Source organism: Artemia franciscana, chromosome 19 (assembly GCF_032884065.1).
Source record: "Artemia franciscana chromosome 19, ASM3288406v1, whole genome shotgun sequence".
Classification (NCBI taxonomy): domain Eukaryota; kingdom Metazoa; phylum Arthropoda; class Branchiopoda; order Anostraca; family Artemiidae; genus Artemia; species Artemia franciscana.
The window spans coordinates 31,012,665-31,032,970 of NC_088881.1; the positions used below are offsets into that span (position 1 = coordinate 31,012,665).

Here is a 20,306-nt window from a genome sequence, read left to right on the forward strand (position 1 = left end):
ATTGCACATTACGATTGTTTCCTCTTTTATTTTTGAGGAGTATAATTGTCTTTATTGATTTTCCGAAGTGTTCTTTTATTGTTCTTTTGAAGTAGTAACCCTGAACACGAACAATAATAATTTAATTTATTAAATTAAATTAATAAATATAATAACAGACCCCAATCAAAAGCACAAAAAGTCCCGGTTTCAAATCCTATCAAACAGTTCGTGGTAACGAACTGTAGTAAGGAGCGACCCGGCTCAATAGTAATCAAAACTCTAAAAAATTGCATTTTGATATCAATAGCTACATCAAAAGAATCGCATTTTAATGCTGATTTTAAATATATTAATGCAAGAACTGAGCGTTACAGAAAAGAGCTTTGTGCCAAAGTTTGTCGAAATCATAAATAAATGAAACTTGTAATGCATCACGTTAATGTGTCATTTGTATTATTGTTATTGTTATTATTGTTATATTTATTATTGTTATATGTAATATATGTAATATATGTAATATATGTTATATGTAATAATAATATATTTATTATTATGTTATTATTGTTATATGTTATTGTTATTATTGTATTGTTATTTGTATTGTTATTGTTATTGTGTTATTGTTAATAACATATTGTTATATGTTATTGTTGTATTGTTATTGTGTTAATTTTTTTGTTTCATTTTTATTTGACAGACCAGTTGGATTCATTGCTGTATGATTCTATAATGTCCTTATGCCCTCATTTTTATTCATTTTATTTATATTACTTACTTTTATTTATTATACTTACATTTTACTTATGTACTTATGTTTTTGTACTTAAGTACTCATTTTTATTCCTTTTATTCGTTGTACTCACTTTATTTGATAGGCCAGTTTGGGTCATCGCTGTGGGCTATCTTTTAATATTTCGCTTATGTACTTATATTTTTTTTTTTTTTGTATACAATGTAGGCTAGCTGACTGAATGCAACAATTTCGAAATTTTTATATTGTGATAGTTTGCTTGATAATAAAGTACTATTCATTCTATGATTTAATCAGTGACTAAAAGATGAAGAACGCGTTACGCCTTATAAAAGTGGACTTCTACTTACTTGGATCTATATTCATGTTTGGTTATAATTAAGTTATGCAAAAAAAAAAAAAAACGAAACAATACAAAGTAATATAAAGCAATGTACTAACCCTCGTTTAACCTTGCAAAAATCAAATGCAACTCCACGATATGAGAATGCCTTTTCATTCAAATAAGTAGAGTATCTACGCACAAATTGAGACATATCATAACCTGGAACCAATCAAAATTTTATCAAACATTAAAAGTAAAAACAGTAGATACATGAAAATGGATAAGTAAAACGAAGCTTATACAACAGAAAATTATTTTTCTTCCTTTGCACAGATAGCGAAGTAATTTTTTATGACATAAAGCAGAATTTGGGAGTAATAGGCGATAAGCCTCTCTTAGTGCTCCAGAGAATAACAGACACAGATAAGCGCTTCCTACTGCTAGTTTCAGTTACCCTTCAGCCACCTGCCCTACTGCACACTGTACGACCAGTGTGCTGCGTGCAGGAGGACACATAGTAATAGCCCTTCAGGAATTTTTCTATGCTTTACGTCCAATTTGGTAGAAATTTCCCTTCCAGTAATCTCAAATTTTTGCATTAAAGAACTTCTTTGTATTCCGTATGGGGGGGATGTATTTCAATACAAACACAAGAGCGTAGCAAATCATGCGGGAAATTACCCAAAACATTGGAAATAGTAAAAGCTTCAATATTTGGCAAGCAGCCAAAGCTCCCAAGACACTTAACTGAGCCTTGATTGAAATTTTGTAGAAAAATTCCCCCAAAACAAAGTTTTTATCTAAAGAACTTCTTTTTGATCGGGAGGGGGAGGTACTCCAATAGAAATACAAGAGCAGGGCTAATTTTGACCTTTGGAAAATTTCTCCCAAAATGTGAAAATCTGAAAAAGTAATTCATAAAGGCGTATTTCATATAGTGTTTCGTAGAATACTTTACCAGTAATGACTGTCAAAATAAGTTCGGAGAAAGGGAGAATCCCTCTAGCCATATAAAACGCCAATCTGGCGCAAGAAAAGATCCCTTGAGAAGCTTTTCGAGGTCAGAGAAAGACAGCACTATGCTATTAAGACCTTGAATTTGTAGAGCAACTGTGCCAACAAACTGTTTCTCCGATTTGCAACTTATGCTGATTCTTTTTCTTCAAAATATTTTTTTCCATTTTCTGGGTGATACAAAGAGGGGTAAGGAACTATAAAAATGGAGTAAACAATTATAATATAGAAAAAAGTAAAATGTAATCAAACGAAACGGACAAAATGATTTGGCTGCCGAGACAGACGGTGCATAAAAGTACTCTTTAAAATTTCTGAAATAAAGAGGGTCGAATCTTCAAATATGAATCAAAGAAACACTATAAACAGGAACATTTGGTGGAAACGCTTATTTGGGAATGGGATGGGAAGCACTTAAACATCTGTAAGTATTTCCCTGAGAATCATCCCTAACTATAGGGAATCGAGTATTCAATCAAGTTCAAGTTCCTTTATTCAATAAATGTAAAAAACTTTACAATACAATACCGGCATATACAATACTGGCTTGGAGTGCCAGTTGTTTACACTGTTTGAAAAGCTTATTAGGGATTTTTTTGAAGATTATCGCAATTGTAAAAACTTCTTCGCAAATTGTCTGATAAAGACAAGCCTAAAATTTACTATAATTAAGAAATGTGATAATTTTTGCAAAATTCTAAACTTTCATATTTGATGTTGATCATTTTGATGTTTTGGAAAAAAAACGCGGCATGGCTGACAAAAGGCATACACATACGAATCTACATTGGTGGGGGGGAGGGGGAGGGAACTTATTTCATGAGACTGAAGTTAGTAAAAATCACGCAGAACAGAGGAATCGTATGGAAACGTGTAGACAAATATACGAAAATCAACAAAAATATTGGTATTTCGCAAGGGATCAGGTTAGTATGATTCTACCTAATATAAGTCTGTCGAGAAGCTTCTGGATTTAGGTAAGTCAAATGATTCTGCCTACTTTAAAAGTAAGGGGGGTACACTTAAAAATTTGTTTTTGCCAATATTTTTTTTTAGTTTCAATTTTAGTCTAATTTTTAATTTTATTATGTTTTCCTCAGTTGCTTTGATTTTCTTATTGAAATAACTCTAATAGCTTCTTTTCTCTACGTGGATCAGTTGCGACAGTTTGTATTTTATTAATATTAGTGGTGGTTTTATTCGTTTTTAGTTTCGTTTTTTTTTTATCTTTGTTTCTCTTGTGCTGATGACGCCTAGTTTGCATACAGGCAAAATATCTGCGTTGTTTTAGTCATTCATCTTTTCTCTCTACTGGCCACAGTCTCGTTTGTTGTCTTTTTATTGAGTTTTACCTCTCTTTGTTTTTGTTTCTTTTGTCATGCTATGGATTAATTTACACCATATCCGAAAGTCATTTCCTCTAATGGGTAAATCTCAAAATTTGGCTTTCTGCCAAAAACAGAAAAAACGAATTTCAAAACAGTAAATTAAAGAAAAAAATCCAAAGGGGAAAAGCAAAGAGAAAAAAAAATCCCATGGCATAGTATAGTAAAAAGCAAAAAGTAGAGTGCAAACTTTCATGCAACCAACAAAAGTCATAAGATGTATAAAAATCGATGCGCATAAGAAGAAAAGTATGTAGGAAAATAGGAAAGAAGGAAAACATATAGTTAGGAAAAAAATAAGTAGGAAAATATGCATAGAAAATAAGCAGAAAAACAGAATATTTACCTTGTCCTGTGGTGGCTTGATGAAAGAAAGAAAATGAATTAGTACCAGAAAAGAAGACATTCAAATGTAGATTAACATGGCAACTCGATAATAATGTAATAATATGGTAAAGTAGAATCGACACAAAAAGTGTCAAACTAAATTTAGAACTAATAATCGGCTGCTTTATAGCAGTTTACCAAGATGTTTTTGCAGACTTGCCGATTTCGGCACCATTTTAAAACAGACTTACTGATATTTATCCATTTTAACAAGTAGTGTGCACCATTAGTTACCATGGTGAGTAATTTCCGGGTTGAGTCAGTAAAGTCAGCTATTATAGCAGTTTACCAAGATGCTTGTGCAGCCTTGCCGATTTTGCCACAATTTTAAAACACATTTACTGATATTTATCCATTTTAACTAGTCATGTGCACCATTACTTCTTGTGGTTAGTAAGTTCTAGGTTGAGTCAGTAAAGTCTGCTATTTATAGCAGTTTACCAAGATGCCTGTGCAGCCTCGCCGATTTTGCCACAATTTTAAAACAGATTTACTGATATTTATCCATTTTAACAAGTCGTACACACTATTACTTATTGTGTTGAGTAGGTTCCAGGTTGAGCAAGTAAAGTCAGAATTTATAGCAGTTGACCAAGATGCTTGTGCAGCCTCGCCGATTTTGCCACAATTTTAAAACAGATTTACTGATATTTATCCATTTTAACAAGTCGTGTGCACCATTACTTATTGTGGTGAGCAGGTTCCAGGTTGAGTCAGTAAAGTCAGCTATTTATAGCAGTTGACCAAGATGCCTGTGCAGTCTCGCCGATTTTGCCACAATTTTAAACGGATTTACTGATATTTATCCATTTTAACAAGTCGTGCACACCATTACTTATTGTGGTGAGTAGGTTCCAGGTTGAGTCAGTAAAGTCAGCTATTTATAGCAGTTGACCAAGATGCTTGTGCAGTCTCGCCGATTTTGCCACAATTTTAAAACATATTTACTGATATTTATCCATTTTAACAAGTCGTGTGCACCATTACTTATTGTGGTGAGTAGGTTCCAGGTTGAGTCAGTAAAGTCAGCTATTTATAGCAGTTGACCAAGATGCTTGTGCAGTCTCGCCGATTTTGCCACAATTTTAAAACAGATTTACTGATATTTATCCATTTTAACAAGTCGTGTGCACTATCACTTATTGTGGTGAGTAGGTTCCAGGTTGAGTCAGTAAAGTCAGCTATTTATAGCAGTTGACCAAGATGCTTGTGCAGTCTCGCCGATTTTGCCACAATTTTAAACGGATTTACTGATATTTATCCATTTTAACAAGTCGTGCACACCATTACTTATTGTGGTGAGTAGGTTCCAGGTTGAGTCAGTAAAGTCAGCTATTTATAGCAGTTGACCAAGATGCTTGTGCAGCCTCGTCGATTTTGACACAATCTTAAAACAGATTTACTGATATTTATCCATTTTAACAAGTCGTGTGCACCATTACTTATTGTGGTGAGTAGTTCCAGGTTGAGTCAGTAAAGTCAAATATTTATAGCAGTTGACCAAGATGCTTGTGCAGTCTCGCTGATTTTGCCACAATTTTAAAACAGATTTACTGATATTTATCCATTTTAACAAGTCGTATGCACTATCACTTATTGTGGTGAGTAGGTTCCAGGTTGAGTCACTAAAGTCAGCTATTTATAGCAGTTGACCAAGATGCTTGTGCAGTCTCGCCGATTTTGCCACAATTTTAAACGGGTTGAGTCAGTAAAGTCAGCTATTTATAGCAGTTGACCAAGATGCTTGTGCAGCCTCGCCGATTTGCCACAATTTTAAAACAGATTTACTGATATTTATCCATTTTAAAAAGTCGTGTGCACCATTACTTATTGTGGTGAGTAGGTTCCAGGTTGAGTCAGTAACGTCAGCTATTTATAGCAGTTGACCAAGATGCTTGTGCAGTCTCGCCGATTTTGTCACAATTTTAAAATAGATTTACTGATATTTATCCATTTTAACAAGTCGTGTGCACCATTACTTATTGTGGTGAGTAAGTTCCAGGTTGAGTCAGTAAAGTCAGCTATTTATAGCAGTTGACCAAGATGCTTGTGCAGTCTCGCCGATTTTTCCACAATTTTAAACGGATTTATTGATATTTATCCATTTTAACAAGTCGTGCACACCATTACTTATTGTGGTGAGTAGCTTCCAGTTTGAGTCAGTAAAGTCAGCTATTTATAGCAGTTGACCAAGATGCTTGTGCAGTCTCGCCGATTTTGCCACAATTTTAAAACAGATTTACTGATATTTATCCATTTTAACAAGTCGTGCACACCATTACTTATTGTGGTGAGTATGTTCCAGGTTGAGTCAGTAAAGTCAGCTATTTATAGCAGTTTACCAAGATGCTTGTGCAGTCTCGCCGATTTTTCCACAATTTTAAACGGATTTATTGATATTTATCCATTTTAACAAGTCGTGCACACCATTACTTATTGTGGTGAGTAGCTTCCAGGTTGAGTCAGTAAAGTCAGCTATTTATAGCAGTTTACCAAGATGCTTGTGCAGTCTCGCCGATTTTGCCACAATTTTAAAACAGATTTACTGATATTTATCCATTTTAACAAGTCGAGCACACCATTAATTATTGTGGTGAGTAGCTTCCAGGTTGAGTCAGTAAAGTCAGCTATTTATAGCACTTGATCAAGATGCTTGTGCAGTCTCGCCGATTTTGCCACAATTTTAAACGGATTTACTGATATTTATCCATTTTAACAAGTCGTGCACACCATTACTTATTGTGGTGAGTAGCTTCCAGGTTGAGTCAGTAAAGTCAGCTATTTATAGCAGTTGACCAAGATGCTTGTGCAGTCTCGCCGATTTTGCCACAATTTTAAACGGATTTACTGATATTTATCCATTTTAACAAGTCGTGCACACCATTACTTATTGTGGTGAGTAGCTTCCAGGTTGAGTCAGTAAAGTCAGCTATTTATAGCAGTTGACCAAGATGCTTGTGCAGCCTCGCCGATTTTGACACAATTTTAAAACAGATTTACTGATATTTATCCATTTTAACAAGTCGTGCACACCATTACTTATTGTGGTGAGTAGCTTCCAGGTTGAGTCAGTAAAGTCAGCTATTTATAGCAGTTGACCAAGATGCTTGTGCAGTCTCGCCAATTTTGCCACAATTTTAAACGGATTTACTGATATTTATCCATTTTAACAATTCGTGCACACCATTACTTATTGTGGTGAGTAGCTTCCAGGTTGAGTCAGTAAAGTCAGCTATTTATAGCAGTTGACCAAGATGCTTGTGCAGTCTCGCCGATTTTGCCACAATTTTAAACGGATTTACTGATATTTATCCATTTTAACAAGTCGTGCACACCATTACTTATTGTGGTGAGTAGCTTCCAGGTTGAGTCAGTAAAGTCAGCTATTTATAGCAGTTGACCAAGATGCTTGTGCAGCTTTGCCGACTTCGTCACAATTTTAAACGGAATTACTTATATTTATCCATTTTAACAAGTCTTGCACACCATTACTTATTGTGGTGAGTAGCTTCCAGGTTGAGTCAGTAAAGTCAGCTATTTATAGCAGTTGACCAAGATGCTTGTGCAGCCTCGCCGATTTTGACACAATTTTAAAACAGATTTACTGATATTTATCCTTTTAACAAGTCGTGTGCACCATTAATTATTGTGGTGAGTAGCTTCCAGGTTGAGTCAGTAAAGTCAGCTATTTATAGCAGTTGACCAAGATGCTTGTGCAGCCTCGCCGATTTTGCCACAATTTTAAAACAGATTTACTGATATTTATCCATTTTAACAAGTCATGTGCACCATTACTTATTGTGGTGAGTAGCTTCCAGTTTGAGTCAGTAAAGTCAGCTATTTATAGCAGTTGACCAAGATGCTTGTGCAGCCTTGCCGACTTCGTCACAATTTTAAACGGATTTACTGATATTTATCCATTTTAACAAGTCGTGCACACCATTACTTATTGTGGTGAGTAGCTTCCAGGTTGAGTCAGTAAAGTCAGCTATTTATAGCAGTTGACCAAGATGCTTGTGCAGCCTTGCCGACTTCGTCACAATTTTAAACGGATTTACTGATATTTATCCATTTTAACAAGTCGTGCACACCATTACTTATTGTGGTGAGTAGCTTCCAGGTTGAGTCAGTAAAGTCAGCTATTTATAGCAGTTGACCAAGATGCTTGTGCAGCCTCGCCGATTTTGACACAATTTTAAAACAGATTTACTGATATTTATCCATTTTAACAAGTCGTGCACACCATTACTTATTGTGGTGAGTAGCTTCCAGGTTGAGTCAGTAAAGTCAGCTATTTATAGCAGTTGACCAAGATGCTTGTGCAGCCTCGCCGATTTTGCCACAATTTTAAAACAGATTTACTGATATTTATCCATTTTAACAAGTCGTGCACACCATTACTTATTGTGGTGAGTAGCTTCCAGGTTGAGTCAGTAAAGTCAGCTATTTATAGCAGTTTACCAAGATACCTGAAAGCCTTGCCGACTTCGTCACAATTTTAAACGGAATTACTTATATTTATCGGTTTTAAATGCCCTTTGGGGCACTCTGTAATTACCGTTGATTGCTATGAATGGTTTGATTTATCTTATTTAGTATTAATTTTAAGACTGTATTAACATAGTAGGGCAGATTATTTAAAATCTAGCATCCACTTCCAAATTATTCTCTGAAATTTCGTAGGAAATTTTTAGCTCTGGATAGAAGTCCTGTCTAAAGCTTTAGAGGGGGCTTTCGAATTTAAACGAATTTTACGTTTTGGAATCGGCGAAAGAAGCATATTTTCCTATACATACTATTGACACGGTTCATAATTACTATCCATTACTACCAGCGGGTGGGGGTTAAGAGAGTTTGGAACCCCTCCCCCCTTCCCCCCGAAATGTTTTTTCCGACTGGTAAAAGTGCAATAAAAATGCATATAAACAAATTTTTGATGGCTTTCTTTGGCAAAACCCGTCCCCGAAAAAAATCCTGGATATGGCCCTGAATACTATGAGTGCTTTGCAGAACTAGTACGAGATACAAATCTCGAATTTGTTGCTACTTATTCTAAAGCCTATTGCTAGGCTCATTTTAACCTTTGAATTTGTCTTTGAAATTCTGAAACAAATTTTATTAGCAAAAGCTGCGAGCCCTATCGATTTTATATATGTAGCTTCAAACTTAATAAATTTAAAATTTTCAGAATCAGCATAAAAGTGAATTATTTTGACGCAATCAAAAATTAATTTTAGTTTTAGATTGTAATTTCAAGAATAGCATCAAATTATGAGCTTCTCAATGCTTAGTCAGCAAGCTTAATTATAGGCTATTTACGATAGCTGGCTTTACTTTTATTTATTTTTAGCTTCAAATTTGAAGCCCGTTACAACTAAATAATTACCAGTAAAATACCACCAAATAGTGGGGTCCGTTGTTTAGCTATAGCCTATCTGTGAGTTTTTTTTCAAAATTTTCAATTAGAAAGTGCAATCTACTGAAGGAAAAATTTACTGAAGTTAATAGCCGAAAGAGTAATTATCATGAATTGAAGTGATTTTTTTCTTGCCTGGTCATTTTATTTGGGCTAGAGATTTTTGGTGATGTCCGAAAAAGCTTAGTGATTTTATTTTATTAGCGATTTACTAGAATCGTAAGAATACCGCAAAATGACTTGTAAAGACGAAGATAATTTAAAAGGACACCTTTTCTACCGCGTACAGAATACTGGCAAATTTTTAATTTAGTGATTTTTCTGCTGATTTGGCGATTTTTTTATCAATGTTTTAGTAATTTATTTTTGACATGCTGGCAACCCTGCGTGTGTAGACATGACCTGGCAATAAAGTCTTGCTTCAAATAGTCAAAAGGTAATTTACTGACGGTAAGTGGAAGAAAATTACTTGTTGCTTTCTTTATGGTGCATTTGGTCAGTCTTTCAAAAAAAAAATCAAAATTTTGAAATTAATCTAAACTTTTTAGTCTTGGGTAATCAGTTCAAGCGAATCGGTATTTCACATTAAAATTTTTATCAAAATTTGTATCGAAATTTGAAAGAAAACATTATTTTTTTCTGACCAGAATGAAATGCGTTGTTTCATGTCTTTTTTTAGTTCTGGTTGAAATTCCTTTAAGTGAGTAAGTGATTCTGAATTCAAATTCAGTAAATAAAATAACTATGGATTACTGAAGGTAGTAGAGGCATTAATCAATTTTAATTAGCTTATAGTTTTGAATTTTAAGAAAATTACGGCCAAATGATCGAAATAATCATCGTTAAATAATTTCATCGATTATTAGCCACGATCTGACTGCGAGTTGTTTCTTAAGTTTCGATTAACATGGATTCCATGAACTAAAATCCTTGTAGATTCACTAAACGCAGTAGAAACGTTAAGCAGGATGCCAGATAAAAATATAATGCTACCAAAAAGGATCATACTAGGTGGCTTAGAACCAGTGTTACCACCCCTAGTGGCTCATTACTATTTCTAGGGATTTTTTATTGGCTACTAATTTTAATCCTAAAACTAGTGATTTTTTCCTAAATCTAGTAATTTATTTTTTCACCGGGCGGCAACCCTGCTTAGTACTATCCTCAATTGACAATAGAAGCAGGAGCACGACTCAAAGCTCCAATGGTGAGGTAAGTTACAGACATTGGCTGGAACAAATACTAAACGAAAAAAAACTTTTCTTTAAAATTCATTTCTATTAAACATTAATCTTAAAATATAAAGATTTCTAAGTTCATGTTTGAGATACATTATTGAAGGAAAAGAAATCAAGTGCCAAGGACATAAAAATTTAAGTACCAAAGACAGTAAAAATCAAATATGATTGTTAAAATTGGTTAAGAGGGAAACTTGGGTAGCATATAAATTTATCTTTAAAAAAACTGATCTTTTTTTAGTTAGAATTTACCTCAAAAACTAGAATTCATCTTCAAAAATTAGAGAAGATTGAGAATTCAGTTTTAATGAAAAAGATCGCCACATGCAGTTACGCAGTTTTGATAGTAGCGGAAACCAAATTGAAAAGCCAAAGATTATCCTTTTCGGCCAACCGTCTAGGGCTAAATTGAAAGCAGGTCGTCTGCAGTTGCGCTGGGAGGATGTCATAAAGGAAGATTTAAAGGAAATGGGAACTTCCTTGGAGGGTGTAAAGAGGGAGGTTTTGAAAAGATTAGGATTGAGGAGGAGCGTGCCACAGGCGCCTTGGTGTTGTGGTGAGTTGTCAGTAGTAGAAATAGTAAGTGTTATTTCTGTTACATTGCATTAATGTTATATGTTGTTCATGTTGTGAGCTGAAACTTAGAAAAAAGGCAAATGCAAAACAAATTAATCCTTTTCTAAAAATATTAGAACAAAGAGTGTTCAAGAATTAGTTACTGACGGATAATATATATCAAAACAGAAAATTTCTACAAATAAAGAAATTTGAAATGATGAAATTTTCTAGAAATAAAGCCTACCAGTTTTGCCCCCCCCCCCCTCACACTTGTCTGATCGAGGATAATCATTCAAAATGGCCAAGCTTAGGGCCATATGACTCTACAAATATAGGTTTTTTGCCAAATTTTTTAAAAATTCATATTTAAAAAAAAAAAACGCAAACTGTGCCCTCTACTTTACTTTAATAGAAAACGGAATTTCAAGAATTACGAAATGATAGTAGCAGTTAAGATTATTTATTTGAAATTTTGCACCCCTAAAATTTCCACAATGGGGGCAAGTGCCCCCTCTGTCTTCCCCTTAAAAAGCCACCATGGCTGTTAAGCCTCGTGATTGTGTCCGAAAGAATTCAGAAAATAGTATTTTTATAGATGGACAAAGACTGAAGAGAGCTATAACTTTATATCCTTTGAAGGAACATTTTCTTTTTTCCTTTAGGACAATATTTAACTGATTAAATCAGTAATTAGACATGACCCTCTTGGCCCATTTTTCAAATATATAAGTAGCCACTATGAAGCTGTCGTCAAGAAGGCTTCCAAAGTTGCTGGTATGATCAGAAGAAACTTCTCGTGCGAGGACGACAAAATGCTTGCTACGCTCTATAAGTCCCTTGTCCGCCCGATTCTTGAGTATGGACATTGTTCTACAAGACCATACTACAACAAGGACATAGATGCTCTCGAAAATGTTCAGAGGAGGATAACTAAATTCTCTCCCAGGTTACGCTTCCTTCCCTACGAAGAGCGGCTTAGAAAGCTTGAAATCCCAACCCTCGCATATAGATTCCATCGCGGTGATCTTATTGAAATGTACAAGCTCTGCAATGGAGCCTATGATAACGTACCAGCCCAGAGAATCGTGCAGTTCAATAAAAATCATCTCCGAGGACATCAGTACAAAGTGAGTATGGAACGTTTTTACAAGGACATGGGCCGATGGACTTTCGGCAACCGAGTTGTTCAGCATTGGAACAACTTACCAGAAAGAGTAATCTGCTCCACAAACCTACGGACATTCAAGAAGGAAGTTGATGAATATTATTCAAGTGACATTTTCTCCTTATGCAAATTTAGAAGAAATGCAAATTAAGATTTTGTTTTGTAGAGGCTTAACGGCCTGCCATCAAATTTGCGAATATATTTATAAGGCATTAATGGAGAATTTGATGGAGAAGATATAATAGGTTTATCAAAGATAACCATTACATGTTCCAATTCAGTGCCAGAAAAGGCACTCTCTCGGGAGAAAAAAACAGCACTCCTAATATTTTTAATAAACAAAACTTATTGGTCCAATAATTTTGAAAAATAAAAATGTAAAACGTCTAATCTTCGGGATATGCGGTCATAAAATATATAGGCTGTAGTTATATGTAGATAGGCTGTAAATATATAGGCTGTTTTCTTTTTCAAGCATCAAGTGTTTGCGAAGTGTCCATAACTGCTAGGTCTAAATAGTGAATTTTGAAATGAATGATTAAAATGAATTATATAATAACGTAAAAATATTTTAACAAACACGACTCAAACTTAGTAGTTGATAAATAATTAGGTTTATCTACCTTGAGGACCTCCTGATTTGTCCGTGAAACTGCTTAACTGAAAACTACAATTACTTGATGCCAGATATTGAGTAAACCGCTAAAAAGAAATTGGAAAAAATTTAATGAACAAAAAGAGTAAATTAATGAGTAAAAAGAATCAGAATACAAGAAAAGTAAGAATAGCTACATAGACTTAGTTCCTCCCAGGCGGAATGGCGTATAAGTCGACAACCTCTGGTGAACTTGCGGTCACAGATTAGGCAAAGATGTACCTGCCATGGCAGCCTCCCACTCTAGACATCCACCGAGCGACGCTTTTCGCCGCCCACGCCTTTTAATGCAGGGGAGGGGGTAAGACCAGAAGCCTGTCTTCACTAATTCAGACCCCATATGGTCCCCATTCCACCATTGACTATTTCGAATTCTCTATTCAAATCAATGGTTACTTTGTTCTTTTTACGTATGAAGGTTTTGGCAGACTTTACGCAAGAGACATCTCCTGCACAAGCCCTGCGTATAATGATCTCGCGCTCTAGGTTTCTATCAGAATTTATGAGGCTTCCAAGATACTTAAGTTCTGCAACCTCCTTTTGCTCATCAGAACCGACCATTAGTAGCCGGCTGAGCATTAAATTAATATTGTTGTACATGATTTTTGTTTCTTGGGTACTGATTGCCGATCCCACTCGTCCGGCTGTGTTTGCAAGCTCTGTGATGTTCTGCTGTAAGTCTTCTTTTAGATGAAAAAGGAGCGCAATGCCATCAGTAAAGTCACCGTCAAAGATAGTACAGTTCTCATTCAACTGAATCCATCTAACTCATGCAACTAATGAAAAGTACAGGAGAGAGGATACAGCCTTGTTGTGCACCAGAGTGGATTTGGATCCATTCAGTCAGGTTCCCTTCGTCAGTCCGTATAGCATTCAGCTGGTCACTATATAAAGCAACAATTATATTAGTTTCTTTTGTTTGAAAGCCCATGTGCCGTAATATTCTCTATAAAGATTCTCCAAAACGATGACTTTTGTTTTTGGGTACTGATTGTTAATCCTACTAGTCCAGCTGTGTTTTTGAGCTCTATGATATTCTACTTTAAGTCTTCCCTTAGATGATAAAGGAGGGCAATGTCATCAGCAAAATCACCATCGAAGATACTGCGGTTCTCATTCAACTGTATCCCTCCAACAAAGTGAAATGTCCAGAGTGTGTAGTTAATGAGGATAGTTAAAAGCACAGAAGAGAGGATACAGCCTTGTCGTACACCAGAGTGGATCTGGATCCATTAGGTCAGGTCTTCAACGTCGGTTCATACAACACTCATTATATTAAGGAGCAATAATACTAATTCATCTTGTTGAGAAGCACATAGTAATGTAAAATTTTCCATAAGGATTTCCTATGTACAGAACCAAAAGCCTTTAAAAAGTCAATGAATGCTATTAATATTTCAGTCTGTCATTCATTCGTTTCTTCAAATAATATCCTTAAAGCAAGAAAACTGCATAAAAAGAATAGTTCCGCGCTGAGAAAAAATTGTTGAAGAAGAAACAGAATAGAAGAAGAGTTGAGAAGAAAGAACTGGCTAATCATGAACATGGTATGTGAAAGGACATTGGAGACAAACAGGAGGGTATAGCAAGTAATCTAGCTTACGATACATTCTTAAACGATGTTAGCTTTAGTTTTATTATAATATTTAGTTTTATTTTTGTATTTACGGGGTTATTTTAGTTTTTTATATATTTGTTCGTAAATTATGTAGTTTTATTTAGTTTACTTAATTATTTTAGTTTTAGTTCAATTATAACACACAAAACTAGTTGTATTTGTTATTGGTACTCATCCAAAATGAAAGAGAGCAATTTTCAAAATAGTGAGCTATTTACGAGTCTGATATTTAAGGTTTTATACCAGTGCAACGGAATAAAGGGAATTTCTGCATTCATTGCTACAACAGACGGAACACGAGTCGTTTAAAATTAACGCTTAGGGCTTGAAGTTATATTGGTGAGGAGAAAGAGATGCCACTTCCTTACCACTTTCCACCGTGTTTTTTTTTTTTTTTTTTTTTTTTTTTTTTTTTTTTTTTTTTTTTTTTTTTTTTTTTTTTTTTTTTTTTTTTTTTTTTTAAGTCTACAAACTTTTGATGGTACATGTACTAATTACAAAAATCTAGGCTGACAATTTTGAAATGAATTAGTGGTGGCTGGGACTTACCTCATTTCCGTAGCACATTAAATGATGTGTAGTTATTAATGATTTGAACACAACTACCCAACCGCTACTTTGCGATCGTTCAATAAGAAGATTTGCTAACTGCGGAATAGACACATTGGGCTCATTTGTGCAGTGCAGCAGATCTACAAAAATGAAAAATTATAGAAAAAAAATACAAAAAAACACTTAGATACTATAATACAGCCACGTTCACACGGGATGGTGGATTCAGATCGCCTCGGATTGCCCCCCCCCACAATAAATCTTGAACTGTTTAAGATTGCGTTATGCATATTCTGTATTTTGTGTTTTTTTTTAGTTGCCAATCACTCCCGCAAAACAAATTCTATCCAGGTTTCTCAATGGAAATAGCAACATAGCTTCAGAAAATAGAAAATCTACATAAAGAAAAATTACAGAAAAAATACAAGAAAAACCTTTTGACACTACAATAAAGCTATGTAAGCAGTATATATATATATATATATATATATATATATATATATATATATATATATATATACATATATATATATATATATATATATATATATATATATATATATATATATATTTATATATGTATATATATATATTTATATATGTATATATATACATATATATATATATATATATATATATATATATATATATATATATATATTTAAATACCATAATGCAGCCATATACACGGTGGTAGAGGTGGTCAAGACCCTTCTCAAATTGTACATCCCCACAAAATCTTGAGACTGTTACGATTTTCCAATGCATATTAGTGAACTTGCAGCAAAACCACATGTTTTCCGCCTCACCTCACCTGGCATTTTTCCACCTTAGATTCACAGCGATGTATATTCCACACAATTAGCCTATTTTGTGTTTTTCGAAGCTGTCAACTCCCGCAAAACAAATTCTATTCAAGTTCTATGATGCAAAGAGCGAAATAACTTCAGAAAGTTGTTTTTTTTTGCTTTTTATTTCTTTTTTTCGTACCTAGTTTGGTTGAACTTATATAGTTATTTACTAGTTATGATTATTCACGTATCTAGGAAGACTAAACAAAAATGTTTTCCTCTAAAAGTATTTCTATCCTTGTTGTTAACGCATCAATATCAGCTGAATTACAAAACTTTTTTTTTATTGGGTCTAAAATACTCTTGGGAAACAAGAAAATAACTATAATTAATAAATAAACTAGCTGTTGGGGTGGCGCGAAGCGCCACCCCAACACCTAGTTGGTGGGGCGCTTCGCGCCCCCCCCCAAGCCCCCCCCCCCCCGCGCGCGTAAGTCGTTACGCGCCATTGTAGTTGTGTCCCTGTGTCCCACCTGTGAATATAGATAGATTTATATAGGCTATGTGTTTCAAACTACGTAAAAATTGCGAACATTTTTGTTCGCAATGTTTTGTCAAACATTTTTGGCTTTCCCACTACTGGGAGCTTTCCGTTTCCAATTGCCAGCAATTGATCTGAAAATGTTTGACCAGAGTCATTGTTTTGCAATCGGACACGCATATTTGTAGTTAATTTTAATATTTTTACGTGTGCCCATAAATTAGAATTTTTCAGGCAAGCATTCATTTCGTCTGCAGGAGTTAAACTACGTAAAAATTGCGAATATACAACATTCTTGGCTTTCCCATTGTCTGTGCATATTCAAAGCCGTATTACGGTATGTACCGTAATAATGACGTCATATGCAAACGCTCTTTTTACAAACAAACAAACATGCATACACACAACTCGTTTTTATATAGATAGATAGATAGATAGATACAATACAAATTAACTGCGTAAAACTTGCGAATATACAACATTCTTCGCTGTCCAATTGTCGCTGCATATAAATAGATTGTCAGGTTTACCGACCCTCGAACATGCAACGTACAATTGTCCATGGGAAAAACAATCAGTATTAAGATCTATACCACATTTTTCTAATGATTGACCTTGAGCTTTGTTAATGGTGATTGCAAATGCTAATCGAATTGGGAATTGCAATCTTTTAAATTGAAAAGGCAGATCCGTTGGAATCATGGGAATGCGAGGAATAAGAACAGCCTCACCCTCAAAAGGCCCTGTCAAGATTGTGGCCTCTATTAGGTTTTCCATTGTTTTTTTTTACGGCAAGTCGCGTGCCATTGCAAAGCTTTGGTGGGTTGATATTTCTTAAAAGTATTATTGGTACACCTATTTTTAGTGGTAGCATGTGTAGTGGAAACCCTGAAAGATCTATGGAATTTAAAAATTCAGATGGATAATTAACCACTTCATTTGGTTCCAAAACTGTGTCGACTGACTTGTAAAGGACTGCCTGGTCTCGAATCCTGGTCAAAACAATAATGTTGATATCGTGGACGTCTATATTTTTGGGTGCGAGAATCGCTCTTTCACTTAGCCATTTATTATTTTTATAATTTTTTAGAATATTCGGAAATACTTTTTCAATCAATTCATTTTTGGACGTCACTAAATTACAGAAATCAGCAGGTAGTTGTATACGTCCTGAAATTGAGTCTATCGTATCATAAATGTCTTTTTGTTCCGACGTTAACTTGGAAATGTTATTTTGTACATACGACAATAGATCACTCGTACTGTAACTTTGTTCACAATCCAATTCTACACATGTCGAAACAGCAGCGATACGGTTAGGTGAAGGCATTCCCAAATCCTGAAGAGGTTTGTTTGCCATACGTACGCACAAATCTTCTATAATAACTAAAGTATAGTTATAAATTTCTGATGTAAAATCAAAAGTCATATCTGACGTCTCTAACTGTTTTCGATGGAGTATATCTTCGGACATTTTTGACTTATATTTTTCCCATAACTCTGTAGGAGCTGATGGAGAGCAAGTTGTTAAAATGATGCCAAACAATGCACGAATTTGACTTGGGGTTGACGTTTCGCACGCGTCATTGATGCAGTTATCCCAGTGTTGGTCATTCTCCAATAAATTCAGAGCTTGGCATGCACTACGGTAAGTGTCATGTATAGTACCGTTTACAGTTCTCAAATACTCAAAGGATGTCGGACCGGGTACATTCACCAAAAGTAGGCGTAGAAAGAAGCATTCATGTTGATTGGGGTGAACGGTGTAGAGTCTTCCTATCGTGGTATCTTTGAAGATGGTAGGTTGGCCGTCGACTGACTTACCCTGTTTTCGACGTTCAAATACTTTATTTTTAGTATTCCACGTGTAATACGAAGGCACTTCAGTATACAGCAGTTTTTTTTGCAAAAGAATCATTTTTGCAAAACGAAAAAAAAGCTGTTAATTTTGTATCCGGTGGATTCAGGGCTCTTTGTTGCACGTTGGTTTCCGAGAAATAAACACGTTGACCATTCTGTAAATGTACCGCTAAGTGAACAACAGCTGGACTACGTTCATGTATCGGAAATGAAAGAATTCGCCATACAGCTTCATTACTGCTTATGTATCTTCCAGCCTGATATTGTACGATTTCGTCGAAATCTTTGATTTCGGGCTGCAAGCCAAAAACTGCCATGTCACTGCCTTTGTTGACGTATTTACATATGTATTTGATTGCCTTTACGGAGTTACAGTATTTATATTCCCTCTGTCCCGGTCGTCATTTGTGTCCCGGTCTGTAATTTCTCTTTGAGTGTTTTTTCTTTTTAGTATTTTTTAGTTTTTTACATTTTTTCTTTTTTCAGTTTTCTTTTTCTTCTTTATTTTTCAGCTTCACTATGAAATACATATCGCCGAACCTTCGTTTTTTTAACTAAAATCTGGTAGGCATTGATGACCTTATCCAAGTCAAAATCCAAAACCCAATCATCATCGCTATCATTTTCAGTTTTGATATGTTTTGACTCTCGCTGTCCAGGTGGATCTTCATCTAACTGCACGGTTTTGCGTTCTTTAGCCTCAAGCCTGTTTCCTTGCTGTTCTTTTGATTCCTCGGCACGCTTTCTTTTCTGACTTTCTCTATCAGCAGCAAGTTTTTTGGCATAGACTCTTCGAGCATCTTCATCGGCTTTTGCCATTGTAAGTTCATCAGTCATTTTAAACTTAAACATTAATAGATTTCTACGTGAACATATATGTCTTAAATATCTTTAATGACGTCACCGTCATAGCAAAAATGACGACAACTAACTTCATGACGTCAGTCGACACAGAAACATGACGTCACCTGACAGACAGACACACAGACAGACACCTTATTTTTATATATATAGATATATTAATTATAAAATTACAAGTGTCATACCAAAAACTTAAATCTAAAAGTTTATTTTCAAAAATTGCAATGTCAAATATTAACCTTCAAACCTACCGAAGACAATTCTTAGGTCCAGCATTATATTGTTATGTCTTCTAAAGGGGGTTGGATGAAGAGGTGAATTTTCCCCACCAATACCCCATTGAAAAGTTCTCTCGTATGAGGGGGATTGGGATTCAATCTTAAAGTGCGATTTCGCCACAAATTCCTATTGTTTTTATATACTTTAGTTGGGTTTAAAAATTAACCACTTTCCCCCTGAGTCATTAACGGCAGAACTATGTAAGTTATGATATTTATGAGCCGGGAGGTGCGCATAGAGAAAAAAAGTCCTTGACCCGAGCCACTCACCTCCCTAAAATCGTCATATTCTTTCCATTTTTTCTATATTTTTTTCTTAGCCACACAATACGCCAACCTATGATACTTTTTTCTAATTCCCCCACCAGAAAAAAAACGTGCCTAGTAATAAAAAAGGACTTCCATTTCATAATTGCTATTTATTTTGACTCATTAATAGCAAAAACTTTCACCAAAATAAAAAAAGCGAGATTTTTTTGGAGTCGTGACTGTTTTAATTACACATTTGTTACTTGATACATAGGCCATGGTAATTGCAAAGAGGTGTGTAAAATTGGCAGACTTGACTGGAATTTATTCAAAAGGCTGGTTATGTTTTAACTGATTGGATTTCCGTAGATATCTAAAAATATTGCATTTTTATTGATGACGGGAATAGCTTTAAGTTTTTTAGGACCGTTATAATTAAAAGACCACATTAAGCAGAAGTATCTCCCATTATAGTCAAAATCCTTAGTTTATTCACAGTTAAAGCACTTATGTTGCCTTAGTAAAGAGCCATGTGCCTCTCACGTATTATTCTTTTCAGCCACTTTGTATGGAAGGCGTGGTCGTACATACTTGGAGGGGTCATTGAATCATAACTTGAAAGTCCTGACACCTGTTTAAATGGTTGAAAGTAGTTCTATGGGCAACCAATCCCCCTCCCG

General features: G+C 34.9%; 1 protein-coding gene across 7 annotated transcripts in view; it reads right to left on the reverse strand.

The window, feature by feature from the left end:
- Window positions 1-20,306, reverse strand: part of LOC136039551 (phosphatidylinositol-binding clathrin assembly protein LAP-like) — a 119,371-nt gene that overhangs the window by 80,241 nt on the left and 18,824 nt on the right. For 5 of the 7 annotated variants that reach the window (XM_065723381.1, XM_065723384.1, XM_065723387.1 and 2 more), the window contains exons 3-6: window positions 15,044-15,186; window positions 12,845-12,923; window positions 3,804-3,818; window positions 1,175-1,277 (exon numbers count right to left, since the gene is read on the reverse strand). In XM_065723381.1, the coding sequence (XP_065579453.1) occupies window positions 1,175-1,277; window positions 3,804-3,818; window positions 12,845-12,923; window positions 15,044-15,186 (340 nt within the window). The remainder of the gene's footprint in view (window positions 1-1,174; window positions 1,278-3,803; window positions 3,819-12,844; window positions 12,924-15,043; window positions 15,187-20,306) is intronic. The other 2 variants (XM_065723383.1, XM_065723386.1) reach the window with 1 other exon arrangement.